Below are 16,257 nucleotides of genomic sequence, written 5' to 3' on the forward strand. Positions count from 1 at the left end.
ACCAAAAAAAAAAAAAAAAATCAAAAAATTAAGCAGGTGCGATGTTGTGTACCTGTAGTCCCTGCTGCTTGGGAGGCTGAGGTAGGAAGATCAGATCCCTTAAGCCCAGGAGATCCAGTCTGTGGTGAGCTGTGACCGTGCCACTGCACTCCAGCCCCTGTCTCTCCAAAAACGAAGAAAAGAATCCCGGAGCCGGCCTCCCAGGAGCTGGAGACCCCAGTAGAGAGTGCTCAGCCAGCATGGTGGTCGTGGAGACGTGGGCGGGATGGGGCCGAGGTCCACACCGGCTGCTCTGCATCTTCACGGGGCCCAGCTTCGAGGCCAGCCTCTCCACCCACAGAGAAGAGGGCGTCTGGTGACGGCGGCTCTGGGGCCACCTGGAGAAACATGCCACACATCCCCATGCATCCTGGACCCAATCCCGTGGGCCCGATCCCCCGGCCGTTTCACCTGGGGGATTGTCACTGTGGCCTCGATGGAGTCCCTCTCATGGTGGGTGACACAAGCCAGACCCACTGCATAGAGGACTCGTCAGGAAGGTTGCACTACGGGCTCGGTGGGCGGTGGGACTTCAGGCCGGTCGGGAGGGTCAGGAGGGGCTCTAGGTAACAGGTTGGGTTTTTTTTTAATTTTTGAGTTGGGGTCTTGCTCTGTTGCCCAGGCTGGAGTGCGGTGGCACGATCGTGGCTCATTGCTGCCTCGACCTCCTGGACTCAGGTGATCCTCCCCACCTCAGCCTCCCTAATAGCTGGGATTACAGGTGCATGCCCCCACACCTGGCTAATGTTTTGTAGCTGCTGGTCTCAAACTCCTGAGCTCAAGCAATCCTCCTACCTCAGCTTCCCAAATTGCTGGGATTATAGGTGCATGCCACCACACACCTGGCTAATTTTTTTTGTAGATGCAAGGTCTTGCTCTGTTGCCCAGGCTGGTCTCAAACTCCTGAGCTCAAGCAATCCTCCTACCTCAGCCTCCCAAATGGCTGGGCTTACGGTGCACACCACCACACCTGGCTAATTTTTTAATTTTTTTGTAGATACTAGGTCTTGCTCTGTTGCCCAGGCTGGTCTCAAACTCCTGGGCTTGAGCAATCCTCCTGTCTCAGCCTCCCAAACTGCTGGGATTATAGGCGTACACCACCACACCCAGCTAATTTTTGATTTTTTGGTGGAGACAGTTTTTACACTGGCTGTTACAAGTACGTGGCTGTCCTCTGAGTGGGAGTGTCAGGGCTGGTACTGCTGGTGGGCATATCTCGTTGCAAGCCCACAGGCCTGGTGCATTTGGGAGCCCTTGCCACAGTTCCAGGACCGCTGTGTCTTCCCAGCACTGTTGGGTTCTCAGTTCCCATCCATCAGCCTCCCTGACATCAACCTTCACAGCGTTGCCATCCAGTGCTGTCTCCTCTTTCTCCAGTCATGAAATAGTCATCCCTCATGACTTTTCAAAACAAGAAACAATTTGTAATCTCTCACCAATGAAGGACGGATTTTTGCAAAACTTCCCGCAAAGGCAGCAAAATGCTTCAGACCCGAGGCTTAAGGACACCGCCGAGGTTCACCAGCCAGAGCACACGGTCCCTGGGTCCTGCCCTCCTACCCCCACCACCAAAAGAGAAACACACCATCAGACTGGGAGTTTTTAAAATATAATTTAAAACTATTCTGTACCAGTACAATATATTAATTTTACAAATGTAAAATTTCATCAGCTGTTAAAGCATTTGCAAAAACCACACATTCTACTTCAGCTTTATTGCACAAGATCTATAAGAAAATATGAATTTTTTTTTAAATTAGAAAACATAAAAATGCTTTCAATATAGAAGAGACCATCTGATTTTAAAGACCATACTCTAGAAGAATGTCTACCCAGAAGATCCCAAACTTTCACAGGAAACCAAGCTGGACAGATGTTTCCGCGGGTCCGGGACAGGCAGTCCCAGACACTCCATCCCAACTGTGTCACCGTTCTTTATCGGCAAGCTGGACACCACTCAGGGCGGAGTCTCAGACTCAAAACCGCCGAGGCGTTCTCAGCACGCATTCTGGAGGTCTCTCGCGTGTCGCCCACACCCCTTCCAACCTGACGGCCTCTTACAGTTCTTTTTCCTTCAGTGTGGTTGAGCTCTGGCACCTGTTTCTGACGACTATTCATGATCGTTTTCGTGGACTGACGCGGATAGAAAACATCAAGTGAAATACACTTTTAAAACCTTGTCCTCTACAAAAATCAGTTTATAAATTTGCATCGTAAAAATTAGTGTCGGGGCCATCAAGGTGGCCTTCCTTTTTAAGGTTGCGTGTAGGTGGTTTCCCAGAGCTGGGGTTGCGGGTGTCCTACTTTTTGATGTAGTGTAGTCGGGAAATAAATCCGAGCACTAAACTGGAACCCCGAGACAGGTGGAGAGGCTGCGTGAGAGATCTTAGTGGGGCCTTTCCACCAAGGCAGGGGTGAAAATTGCTGATGGCAAACCCGGGTGGGATTTGAACTCACCTCAGACAACACACATAATCTGGAAATGCAAAAGGGAAAAATGGCCGTGTCTACATGATCACCGGGGCCGTGTGTATCATAGGGAAGAGGCAAATCCTTACTGATTAGAGCAAGGATTCACCGGGCTGAAACAGGAATGGACACACACTGTTCCCTATGAAAGCATGTGGATTCAATATCAAGTGTTCTCAAGCTTACGTCTTGGTGGCCTGGGGAGTGACCTTGTGGGACTTAAGGCCTGCATAGGCAAAGTCAAATGGGCCATTACACATTTGTGTACAGAAATCATGATTAAGATAGTGGTTATGCATGACAGGTTTGTCGCAGGTGGACAGAAAGATCAAAACCCCAGATGCTTATTTAAAAAAAAAAAAAAAAGTCTGCATTATTTAGCATTTCTTCCTTAGGAATTAAAGCAGTTGCTTTCTGGAACTGCGTTTTTCAGAACTGCTCAAAGCACCTCATCTGGATGAGTGTTTTAAAAAATATATATATATAAAAAGTCTACAATGAGACTCAAACATCACACATTTCGCCTCTTGGGCTTTGTTACCTTGTATCCCCTCCTTAAAGTCCTTCAGAAGACAATAAAAATAAACTCTCACATTCCATTAGGAAAAATGGAAACATTCAAGGTCTGAAAATGTTCCAGAAGCCGCCCCTCCCCCCAATTTTGCTCCGATGTGCAATTTCCTCACATACAGGTTTTAAGGAAACCCCTGGTCGCCTCTCACCGACCAGTCCACTAATGGCCATGCTGTAGAAAATGAACATGAATAGTAGTAAATTAGATTAAAATCTATCCCATAAAATAAAGATGTCCTACGACTTCCATTTAAATACATATCGGAAAAGCTAAGAGGAGATTTTTTTGTTTTTCCAAAGTGCTAATTATTACATGGTTCCATCTCTTCAATCCATTGTGTCCAATTCTTTGTAAAACTAAACCGCCTTGCCATGGGCCCACTGCTTGATGAGTTTTAAGGAGGGGGGGAAAGGATAAAAAAAAATCACTTGTCAATTAAGCCGGCTTCCTTAATTTTACTGAAGAAGAATTTCTCCAGGATATTGGCACATTTGTAGTATTCGCTCTCAGGGGGGTTGTACTCTTTGCAATTGGTAAAGACTCGCTGCAGGTCTGCCATGAATAATTTCTTAGACACGTAGTACCTATTCTTGAGGCGTTCGCTCATGGTTCTCAGATCTGCACAGGAAAAAGAAACATTAGCAATCTTCGACTCCTTTTAAGCACTAGCTGGCAACACTAAGGCCAGGAAAGAGCTATGGTGTCGGTGTGATTACCGTTTTGTTATCCCCGTGCCTTTGTTTAAGAAAAACCCTTACGGTCAAGGAAGACACTTCTTAAATCTTATGCTCATTCTTTTCTGGGTTCTTTAAAGTGTGAACATTACAGGGGCTGTCGTCAGAGGTCCCTGGTGCAATCCTCATTCAGAGGCTGCAGAGTAGATTAGCAACAAAGAGCCCAACGAACTGACTCAGGTGAGCTACTCATTCCAATGACTACAGCAGGTGGGACATTCAATTCCTTAAATCAAAACAGACAGGGTTTGTTTCAGCCTTTACCGTTGTGTTGGTGGTGTAGGACAGAACTCAAGTAGAGAAACCGATCATAAACCCACCTGCAAATACCCCGGGGGGCTTGCATGTAACGAATTTTGTGTCCATCAGTGAAGTAAGAACCACAAACTTTAATTAACCATGTGTTTTCTACAGCAAGTAAGCCTTAGAAGACTGTTGTAGAAAATACTCTCTTAATGCATCTACTGGGTTTTTACAAGTGAAAACAGTACTTCATCTAAACTGATAAAACCACAATCCTCAATCCTCAGTGTCAGGACCAAGTTGAAGAATTCCATGTAGATTAGAAGATGCTAACACATGTCTATTTATGGGTCCATGATTTTTTTAAGTCTGGTTCTAGTATTAAAAATTATAATTGTATTGGCTATGTATGGAAAAATAAGTCAAAATGGCAACAACAAAAAAAACCCACTTATGACTACCAATACCCCAGATTCCCACTATGCTATAAAATTTCCCAGAGGGAAAGAAACTTACAACCAAATACATTAGGATTATCATGTAATAAGCTAAACAAATTTATGTACAACATCCTAAAATGGGGAGAAATTCATTTGCGCCAGTATCCTAAATCTACCACAAAACATCAAAGAAGAATTGGAGGCTGGGCATGGTGGCTCACACCTGTAATCCCAGCACTTTGAGAGGCCAAGGTGGGAGGGTCACTTAAGCCCAGGAGTTTGAGACCAGCCTAGGCCACATAGCGAGACCTCATCTCCACACACACACACACAAAATCATCCAGGAGTAGTGGCATGTCCTCACAGTCCCAGCTACTTGAGAATCTGAGGCAGAAGGATCACCTGAGCCCAGGAAGTTGAGGCTGCCCTGAGCCTTGATTTTGCCACTGCACTCCAGCCTGGACAATAGATTGAGACCCCTACTCAAAAAAAGAAGAAGAAGAAGAAGAAATGGAAAGATCTGCTTCTGCCTGTCTCTTTTGACTAAAACCTATCTGGATCAGAGCATATATCATCACATCTGTAAGTTCAACTTTCAAAACTCTCTTTTCTAACTGAAATAATTTAGAGGGAAGGAAAAATCTAAAAGTGTTCCATACACAAATCCCTCACCGGAGGCATCACCCACATGTGACTGAACAGATCAAGAAGTTCTCTCTTTGAAGGAAGAGAGAACAACTAAACTGTGTCTAAGGAAAATTAGATGGACGCCCACCTCAACGCCTGCCACATCAGACATGCTGCCCGGCGTGTTTATGATGTTTTAGAAGGAAGCGACACGTAACCAAAAACAAGCAAAGTAAGAGGGGTAAGGATGACCCCTGAGCAAAGAAGTTTGTCCAAAAGCTTTTCAAACTTCTTTTTTTTTTTTGAGTCAGGATCTCACTTTGTCACCCAGGTTGGACTGCCATGGCACAATTACGTGGCTTGCCACAGCCTCAACCTCCTGGGCTCAGACGATCCTTCTGCCTCAGCCTCCTGAGTAGCTGAGACCACAAGTCTGTGCCACCACACCTAGCTATTTTTTTTTTATTATTTATTGTAGAGATGTCTCACCATGTGGCTCAGACTGGTCTCAAGCTCCTAGGCTCAGGCAATTCTCTCGCTTCCACCTCCCAAGCAGCTGGGATGACAGGTATAAAGCACCATGCCCAGCTAATTTTTTTTTTTTTTTTTTTTGTAGAGATGCCTCAAACTATTTTGTGTGGGGGGGGCGGGTAGGAAGAGATGGGGAAAGGCTGAAATGGAGCAGAAACAAAGCACAAATTATAGAGGCGTGTGGATTATTCTAAGTGTAACCAATTCTGAGTACATCCTTCCACTATTTTCTTTCCGTTTCAGGGCTATAGATCCCATGTTCCTTCCTCTAGCCTTCTCAGATTTTTTTCAATTGACTAAATGATGTCGGTTAGAAAGAGAATGACCAGAAGTGATGGTACCAAATAAGAAATCACCGTTAAGTTATTCTCTTTTCATCTGCCTTCTCCCCAGCATAGGAATCCTAGGTAACAGGAGATGCATTCGAGCCCTTCCACAGAAGAGGAAGGGAGTTTTGTAGAACAGGGAAAGAAGAGAAATGTCTTTAGAAAACCCCCAAAAAGCAATCGTGGAGAAACTTAAATATTGGCTGGTCAGTCTTGTCTTCAAACGTGCGACCCTCCAAGAGCAAGACACATTTTGCTCAGCATCCTGAAGAATCCCAAGAAGAAAAATCACTACTCTCCTAGAGAGCACCATTTACTGCTTTAATTGACTCTGTCTAGTATCATCTCAGCCCCTTCCTGCCCTTGTTCCCCGGGGCCAATGATCTTCTCAGAAGCCCTCAGCTCTGCATACAGGTGGTGCCAACTGGAGAGAGGCACACCCTTCTCAGGCTGGTCCAGGAGAAACACTTTCAGATAGCAGGCTGTGAGCCGGCTCGGACAGACGGGATCTCAAGAACCCACCAGTGCACGTGGACGGAGGCGGGAGAATAGGGGGGCACATGAACAGGTGGGCATGTGAAAAGGGGAGGATGCACGGGCAGGGGGCGTGTGGACAGGAGGGGGCACACAGACAGGGGCTGAGAGGGAATTATTCTCCCCAGACTCCTACAGCATCTCATGAGGGTTTCACAAGAGAAGCTGAGATGAGGTCAGGGTTGCAAAAATCAGTTAACCTGAGCTTGGAAGTAGACAGAGTTGAAAACATTTTTCAGCCCGACGGATTCCCAAATCACCCTTCCACGCAGAATTCTAGAGAGAGTCCACCCTCCCTGTGGTTTTCTCAAAATGGAAACATATAGTAGAAAGGCAGAGAGGAAAGGAAAAGAGAAGCATTCTGGACGTATGTTGACTTTAAGGAGGACAGGCTACGGAAATAATTAGTGCAACTATACAAAACAAGCCGGGCATGGCGGCTCATGCCTGTAATCCCAGCACTTTGGGAGGCTAAGGTGAGAGGACTGCTTGAGTCCTGCAGTTCAAAAACAAGACCGGCCTGGGCAACATAGCGAGACCCAGTCTGTACAAAAAAATAAAAATTAAAAAATTAGCCATGCGTGGTGGTGTGTGCCTGTAATCCCAGCTACCTGGGAAGCCGAGGCGGAAGGATTGCCTAAGCCCAGGAGATGGAGCCGTGACCATGCCACTGCACTCCAACCTGGGGCCACAGAGTGAGACCCCGACTAAAAACAACAAAATACAAACACACGAAAAACTACGTGAGCCATTGAGGCGAAAATGAATGTCACAGAAAACACTCGTAAATAGCTCTCGGTTATATCTTGCTTTTCACATTTTACTACTTCCCTGCTCTTAGCACCTAGAACAGATCACCAGTAGAAGAGAAACAGAAGACACTGGCGGTCTCCAAAAAAAAAAAAAAAAAACAACCACAGGCACCCGTTGTCTGTCATCCTCACTGGTCTAATGTGGAGATTCTCAAGTGACTCAACGAATCAGGCTTGTGGGCACAGCGCCAAACTCCACAGCCCTGCTTTCCTGAAGCTGTCCCACACCGTTTGTTTTGGGATGTGAAACAAAGCTTAAAACAAAGAGTATATGCAACTGACACTCACAGTGTCCATCAAGGACACGAAAAATCAAGAATTGCATTCAGTAGGTTTTCTCCCTCTGAAAGTACAGCCAACAGCTTCATCTGACTTCTTTCATATCAGCTGGAAACATTCTTAAAAGGAAGAGCTATTTATGACAAGTAGACTCGGTCAGGCACAGGCATGGTGGCTCACGCCTGTCATCCCAGCACTCTGGGAGGCCGAGGCGAGAGAATTGCCTGAGCCCAGGGGTTCAAGACCAGCCTGGGCAACTTGGCAAGATCTCATCTTTACAATTAAAAAAAAAAATGTAGCTGGGTGTGGTGGTGTGCCTGTACCTTCAGCTACTTGGAGGCTGAGGCGGAAGGATTGCCTGAGCCCAGCAGGTCGAGGCAGCCATGGCCGTGATCGTGCCACTGCACTCCGGCCTGGGCGACAGAGTGAGACTTCAACTCCAAAAAAGGAACAACTATTCATGACAAGTAGACTCAAAACATATGAAGAGGACAACCTGATCTTTTTCCATTTGCAACCAAACAGGCAGAATATTAGCAAGGTTCTATGTGAACGGCCAGTGTTCACGTCCAGTAGCGGGTGCATGTCCCCTGGACTTTCTGCGTCTAGTGTCACTGCACACGCGTGGGCTCTGTGGCCAGCTGCGGGATGACCCTACCAACGGCATCTCCACATGTCCTTTGTCTTCTGGGATCCCACCACCCATTAGACACGCCCTACCCACATCGGAGGAGCGCACAGATCCACCTCGGCCACCAAGTGTCCCCCACACCGCCATCCAGAGAGCTTTACATCTATACTTAGAAAAGGTTAACAGCATTACCCATGGGAAACCTTATAACTTCATAATATCCCGGAGCTTCTGTTCTCTTCACAGGTTCCATGAAAGGCCAAGCGCTTTGGTGGCTCTTGGGTAGAGAAAAAAGTAAGGCATCTAATGTGGAAATTCCATGTGGGAAATCATTTCAAAATCTTTGCAGGAGGCGAGTCAAGAGGGCGCCTACCTTCACCTGCTGCAGGATGCCCTTGAGCGTGCTGTAGAGCTGGTCGGGGTCTCTGGGGTCTTTACTTGAATGGGAAAGAAGAAACACAGAGCACTGGTCAGGGCTGGTCCCACGGGCCGGCTGACCGCCACCCCGCTCATTCCCACAAAAGCCTCAACGTGGGATCATTCCAGAAAGCCAAAACCCCCCCCGGCCCTCGGGCTGCAGCCGGCCGGCCCTTCCCCTCCACGCTGCTGGGAGGGGAGCACACCACTTCCCTCCCGCCCTCCGGGCGTCATACCTACCTCTTCTCTTTTCCGCTTGGTTTCCAGCCTGTCTCCCCTGTAGGCCAACAAAATGAAACACTGAGTGAGGACGGCTTCGGGTCAAGAGCACAGCACCGTTCCTACTTATCCAAAACACCATCAATGACAGCCGAACCTCCCTGGAGTGTCCTTCTGGGGAGAGACTGCCATGAACGACACACAGGTGGTCCCCGCCCCAGGAAGCTGACAGTACAAAACAGGTCCAAGGCGGACAACACTGCCTGTGTGTTGGCAATTTTAAGGCAGAGACTCCAAACTTTCGGAGCAGAGCATAAAACAAATATATATTTGTTTAATATTGGGAGGCTGAGGTGGGAGGATTGCTTGAGCCCAGAAGTTCAAGACCAGCCTGGGCAATATAGCGAGACCTCGACTCTACAAAGCAAGTATATTATTCTTCCAGCTAGTATGTCATTCTCTGAATGGTTGGGGAGAGCATAATATAAATATAAATATATATATATATACACATACATATATATATATTTATATACATACATATATAAATATATATATATTTATATATAAATATATATACATACATATATTTATATATAAATATATATACATACATATATATTTATATATAAATATATATACATACATATATATTTATATATATAAATATATATACATACATATATATTTATATATATATTTATATACATACATATATACATACATACACATATATACTTACATACATATATACATATATATTTATATACATACATATATATTTATATACATATATACACATGCATGTATATACATGCATGTATATATACACACATATATGTATATATACATACATACATATACATATATATATACATGACAAGTAGATATATATTTTTTATATATGACAAGTAGATTCGGCCAGGTGTGGTGGATCACATCTGTAATCCCAGCACTCTGGGAGATAGATACATATCTCCAACTAAAAAATTAGTCAGGCACGGCATGGTATGCCTGTAGTCCCAGCCACTCGGGGGGCTGAGGTGGAAGGACCGCCGGAGCCCAGGCAGTCGAGCTGCGATGAGCTGTGATTGTGCCACCGCGCTCCAGCCTGGGGGACAGAGTGAGACTCTGACTCAAAAATAAAAAATAAGGAAATAAATATATCCAGTACCACAGGCATGTGCATTTTTCAAACTACAAGTCAAATTCCTTAGGAATCACCATGCTGTCATTTGAGGTCACAACAAACTCTGTCCCGATGTCTCTTTTATCTGGTCAAGACCCTGCCTGTGAGGCGAGGAGGATTAGCACAGCAGATAGAAATATGGCCTGCAGTCTGAGAGAGCTGCACGGGACTGGCAGTCCTGCTCTCTCCTTGAAAGGCAACAGTTCATTTTTATTTTTATTTTTTTGAGTCAGAGTCTCACTCTGTCACCCAGACTGGAGTGCAGTAGCACACTCCCGGTCACCGCAGCCTCGATCTGCAGGGCTCAGGCAATCCTTCTGCCTCAGCCTTCCGAGTAGCTGGAACTACAGGTGCAAGCCACCACGCCCAGCTAATTTTTTGGTTTATTGTAGAGACCAGGTCTCACTATGTTGCCCAGGCTGGTCTTGTTCCCGCGGGCTCAGGCAATCCACTCACCTCAGCCTCCCAAAGTGCTGGGATTATAGGCATGAGCCACCGTGCCTGGCCGCCTCTCGGTTTTACTGATCTATGAAGCGGAACTCCAAAAATTAGGTAGGGTCATCCCCACAGAGATTAGTCGATGTAGATAAACAGCACAGACGAGCACCTGACCTATGTAGGCATGCAGTGGTAAGAGAGCTATTATGCCGTGGACAGAGATGAAACAGAAGAGGGATTTCTGGACTTAGTTGTAAAAGTGAGATCGACTGTCGGGCCCATGTCAGGAAGTAAAATATCGTGTCCAGATAATATCTTTTTTTTTTTTCTGGAGAATTTTAATTTGTTTGATTTTGTTTTGTTTGTTAAACAAACAAAGCAGGACATGGTGGCTCACGCCTGTCATCCCAGCACTTTGGGAGGCCGAGGCAGGAGGATTGCTTGAGCCCAGGAGTTCGAGACCTGCCAGGCCAATACAGTGAGATCTCATCTCTACAAAACAATAACCAATCACACACACACACAAAATGATCCAGGCATGGTGGTGTGAGCCTGTATACCTTGCTACTTGGGAGGCTAAGGCAGAAGGATCACCTGAGCCCAGGAGGTCGAGGCTACAGTGAGCTGTTATTGTCTCATGGCCCTCCAGCCTGGGCAACACAGTGAGACTCTGACCCAAAATAAATGAGTATATTATTCCTCCAGCTAGTATATTATTCTTCAGTGTACTAAAAGAATCTGGATTTGAACCAAATAAAATTGCCAAATGATTGTCAGTAGTTCTTGATTTCTCAAAACAACTATTTTGTTTGGCTTAACCCAGTACAATTCATTTCTAATACAGACAAGAGCCCTTAGAAAAACTATTTAAAATTTGAAACTTGAAACAAATCATATGATTTCCACCACACATGGCAAATGACATTTTTTAGAAGTTTGTGGAAACTCATTTGGTCAAGCACAGACCTCGCAGGTTGCAACCACAGCCATGGTCAGACACAGTGCCAATGGTGAGATGTTTGATCAGAACCGGGCGGCTTCTCATTCTAGCCGTTACTGGTTATATACCATGAACACTAAATGTCATAACCATTGTGAGACTTGGTTTCCCCGTTTTTAAAACAGGATTTCTCTGCTGTCAAGGTTGTGTATGGTGAGTATCTAGCACCGTACAAAAACTGGCTCTTAATAAATGGTGGATATTAACTGCTTCAACACGCTGGGCACGATGACTCACGCCTGTAATCCTAGCACTTTGGGAGACTGAGGAAGGAAGACGGCTTGAGCCCAGGAATTCAAGACCAGCCTGGGCAATGTAGTGAGACTTCACCTCTACAAAATAGCAAAAAAATTAGCTGGACATGGTAGTCCACGCCTATGGACTAGGTTGGGGAGGGAGGATCACTTGAGCCCAGGAGGTCGAGGCTGCGGTGAGCTGTGATCACACCGCTGCACTCCAGCCTGGGTGGCAGAGTGAGACCCTGGCTCAAAAAACAAAACAACAACAACAAAAACCAGCTAAAAGAAGGCAGCAGCTTAGCTCTCTCTGGTTTGTTTGTGTTGGGAGGTAGAGAAAAGAGATAAAAGGAAAGCATTTGCTCTTCTTAAAAGACCAAAGATAACATGCACAGAGGCAGGCAGGCAGTGAAGCTTTTTGAGTTCCTACGCTTTGGAAATATTTTCAAACACAACTCATGGCGCTTTGGAAATACTTTCAAACACAACTCATGGCGCTTTGGAAATACTTTCAAACACAACTCATGGTGCTTTGGAAATACTTTCAAACACAACTCATGGCGTTACTAAAAATGTTTGCTTTTACACTTGGTTTTCCTTTTTTCTTTTTTTTTTTGGTGGTAGTTGCTTTTAGTCGATATCTTACTCTGCTGCCAGCTTGGAGGGCAGTGTCACTATCACAGCTCACCACAGCCCCAACCTCCTTGGTTCAGGTGATTCTTCCACTTCAGCTTCCTGAGTAGCTGGAACTACAGGTGTGCGCCACCATGCCTGGCTATGTTTTTCATTTTTTTGTAGAGACGAGGTCTCACTATGTTGCCCAGGGCTGGTCTCGACCTCCCAGGCTCAAGCAATCCTCTCACCTCGGCCTTCCTAAGGGCTGGGATTATAGGCATGAGCCACCATGCCCGCCACATTTTTGCTTTTAAAAGAAGGTCCATACGTACTAATTCCAGGAATGCTTTCTATGGGAATCTGTCGAACTCCGTCCTTGAAACACGAAAGTCCAGGGTAGACTTTTCGAATCTGGGCCTGTTTCCTTTCGATCAGCTTTTTGATGATCTGTAAAGCACAGGAAGAGGTTGTGTTGAGCGACAGAAGTCCAAGGCTATGGTTCGAGTCCGCCCAACCAAGCAAAATGGTTCCCGAACAAAGTCAAGTCTTTTCGAAGGACAAACTGATGGACTTCACAGCAACTTGGATGGATTCAGAGTCTCTCACACTCAGCGATCTATCACAGAAATGAAGAACAAAGTGCCACATGTTCTCACTCATAAGCAGACCCTGAACACTGACCACAATACTATAAAAAAAGGGATTAGCAGTAGTGGGGTACTGCCAGGGGAGGGGAGGGGGACATTACATCAATATGGGTTACCTGATCCCAAACCTGGCAAAGTGGGGACCAAAGGATGGCCCAACTTTGCCTGTGTGATGACCGCTTATGTACCTAATCCTGAATTGTACCCCACATCTTTAAAATTAAAATAAGTAAATACAAAGTTAAGTCTTTTCCATGAAACAAGATGGCAGAAAAGGATGACAGCTACTGAGCAGGTAAGAAATAAAACCATTCAATGACACACCCGCCCTTGAGGGGCTGTCCCTGCCACCCAGAGAGGCCACTACTGAGGGAAGACACTGCCCCTGGGGTCCATGTGTTGTCCCTGGCCCAAGAGCTGATTATTTTACACTGCTGCTGTAAACAGCCTCTGCCAGAATTCCAGGACAGCAGCCCTGGGCAGTCGCCACTCCATCAAGCGACAGAAAACTTTCCAATCCTGCAACTAGGACTGGTTCCCTTCAGGTGGGAGGCGCCGGGGAACGGGCCCCAGAAAGTACCCCAAGCCTGGAGCCGTTCATGCCTGACTATTATTTAAGCTTTTCGAAGCTGGAGTGCTGGCCTTTTCTGGTAGCAACAAAAAAGCAACCCTATCATGGCAGGCTGCCTCGACGAGAAAAAGAAAAGAGAAAAATCAACTCTCAGGTGTTGTCTGTTAAAGCAACAAACCCTAACAGGGGATGCCAGGGCCCATTCGGGAATTTTGAGAGATGTTTTGTAAAATAATTCATTCTTTCTTTCTTTCTTTCTTTCTTTCTTTCTTTCTTTCTTTCTTTCTTTCTTTCTTTCTTTCTCTCTCTCTCTCTCTCTCTCTTTCTCTCTTTCTTTCTCTCTCTCTCTCTCTCTCTCTCTCTCTCTCTCTCTCTCTTTCTTTCTTTCTTTCCTCCTTTTTGAGTGGGAGTCTTTCTGTGCCACCCAGGCTGGAGTGCAGTAGCATGTTCACAGCCACTGCAGCCTTGACCTGCTGGGCTCAAGTGATCCTTCCGCCTCAGCCTTCCAAGTAGCTGGAGCCACAGGCACGCCACCATGCCTGGCTAATATTTTTGACTTATTAATATTATTAGTAATACTTTGACTTATTTTAGAGTTCTCACCAAGTTGCTCAGGCTGGTCTCAAACTTCTGGGCTCAAGCAGTCCTCTCACCTTGGCCTCCCAAAGTGTTGGGATCGCAGGCATGAGCCACCATGCCTGACCAGTTGTATAAAATAATTCTTAATATACTGAATGAAATAACTACTTCCAAGAGCTTCAGTGTGGTTAATTTCGTCACCCTGAAATTAGTCATATCATAACTGAATTTTGGAAAAGAAAAATGAAAATAATAGAAGTCACTAATTGAATTCACAAAGGAAAACAAAAATTCTAGTTCCTAACTGCTTGATTTCAAACAAATGGCTGGCATGTACTGCACACGAATATGTAATCTTACTACTTAAACACAGAACTTCATAAAATGAATGGGACTAGTAAATTTCCGGTAAATCTAGATGTTTGTCTAATAAAAACATAATACGAGCCACTCACGTAATTTAAAATTTCCTAGTAGCCACATTAAAAAAAGGTAAAAGGAAATAGGTGAGGCCAGGCTCGGTGGCCTGTCATCCCAGCACTTTTGGAGGCTGAGGCGAGTGGATTGCCTTAGCCTGCAGGTTTGAGACCTGCCCAGACAACTTGGTGAGACCTGTCTCTACAATAAATAAAAAATTAGCCAGGCGTGGTAGTGCACGGCTATAGTTCCGGTTCCTTGGAAGGCTGAGGCAGAAGGATAGCAGGAGCCCCAGCAGGTCGAGGCTGCGGTAGCCATGAGCATGCCACTGCACTCCAGCCTGGGTGACAGAGTGAGACTTGGACTCAAAAGAAAGAAAAAGAAAAAGAGACAGGTGAAATTGATTTCCATAGTATATTTCTTTCAACCCATTATATCTAAAATGTCATTGTTCCGTGTAATTAATAGGAAGGCACTGTAAGAAGTCTTACAACCATGTATTCACATGAAGTCCTTGGAGTCAGAGGATCTGACACTCACGGCGTGCCCTGATTTGGCCCGGTCGCATGTCAGGCGCCATCAGCCGGATGAGACTAGCGGCTGCCACCTGGGACAGGGTTGAGGGTGGCAGATGCTTCCCGTTTATTTAGAAGCCCAAGTCTTTTAAAACATGAACCCCAAGGGCCACCTCTTCAAGGGACACCTTCAGAAAATACATGGAGGACTGTGTTTCCCTTGGAAAAGCTTTCGCCTTTTGGCCAGGGGACTCTCACATGAAATAGCCTCACACCGTATGTAGCGTCTTCAAGACTGCATGGGCTCCTGGGAAGCGATGCTAATGGGAGCGGGGGACCTCCTAACCTCCCCGCACCTCCAAGGACCGCTCCGGAGAAAGACGACGTTTGGCCTGTGTTCCGGTGTCCGGCCTCCACCTCCCTAGAAAATGCTCCACTCAACCTCCCTCCCGCCATGACCTCAAAATCCACACCTTCCGAGTGAAAGTAAGTCCCCACCTTCCTCTCCTGACATCCGTGTCTCAGTCTGTGACCTATTGCTGTCAGTTTCACAGTCTCACCAAACAGAAAATGGGGGAGGGTCTTCTCCCTCTCCAATTTGTCCCGAGTCTTTGCATGTGTCTTTACAAAAAAGCTGCATTGATTCGAGTGGCTTTGCCTTGGCTACCACAAACCCAGTTCCCTGTGGTATCACATGTGGATCGAGGTTTCACAATCTGGCCCAGTGTGGTGGCTCACACCTGTAATCCCAGCACTTTGGGAGGCTGAGGCAGGAGGATCGCTTGAGCCCAGGAGTTCGAGACCAGCCTGGGCAACTTGTTGAGACCTCGTCTCTACAATAAATCAAAAGTTAGCCGGGCATGTTGGCAGATGCCCCTAGTCCCAGCTACTTGGAAAAGTGAGGCGGAAGGATCACCTGAGCCCAGCAGATCGAGGCTGCGGTGGCCGTGATTGTGCCCCTGCACTCCAGCCTGGGTGGCAGAGTAAGATTCCGACTCAAGAAAATAAAAATAAAAAAATAATGCTTGTAAAAGCTCATTTGAATCCTGTGGAAGAAGATACTATGGAAACCCAAATGCATTATTTTATTGTGGTGACTTCAGAGAGCCTTTTAGAAAACTAGCTAAGCCGGGCTCGGTGGCTCAGCCTGTAATCCCGCGCCTTTGGGAGGCTGA

The 16,257-nt window shown here is 46.0% G+C and overlaps 1 protein-coding gene across 1 annotated transcript in view; it reads right to left on the bottom strand.

Moving 5' to 3' along the window:
• Nucleotides 1–1,632: 1,632 nt before the first annotated feature.
• The window catches only part of KAT2B (lysine acetyltransferase 2B), a 78,649-nt gene continuing 64,024 nt past the window's right edge, over nt 1,633–16,257 (bottom strand). The window contains exons 13-17 of the mRNA XM_008057649.2: nt 12,686–12,800; nt 8,897–8,933; nt 8,613–8,676; nt 8,432–8,516; nt 1,633–3,700 (exon numbers count right to left, since the gene is read on the bottom strand). Of these exons, the coding sequence (XP_008055840.1) occupies nt 3,507–3,700; nt 8,432–8,516; nt 8,613–8,676; nt 8,897–8,933; nt 12,686–12,800 (495 nt within the window). The 3' untranslated portion in view covers nt 1,633–3,506. The remainder of the gene's footprint in view (nt 3,701–8,431; nt 8,517–8,612; nt 8,677–8,896; nt 8,934–12,685; nt 12,801–16,257) is intronic.

The sequence above is a fragment of the Carlito syrichta genome, unplaced genomic scaffold, assembly GCF_000164805.1.
Source record: "Carlito syrichta isolate Samal-C Ts95f unplaced genomic scaffold, Tarsius_syrichta-2.0.1 Scaffold303100, whole genome shotgun sequence".
In the NCBI taxonomy this organism is placed as follows: domain Eukaryota; kingdom Metazoa; phylum Chordata; class Mammalia; order Primates; family Tarsiidae; genus Carlito; species Carlito syrichta.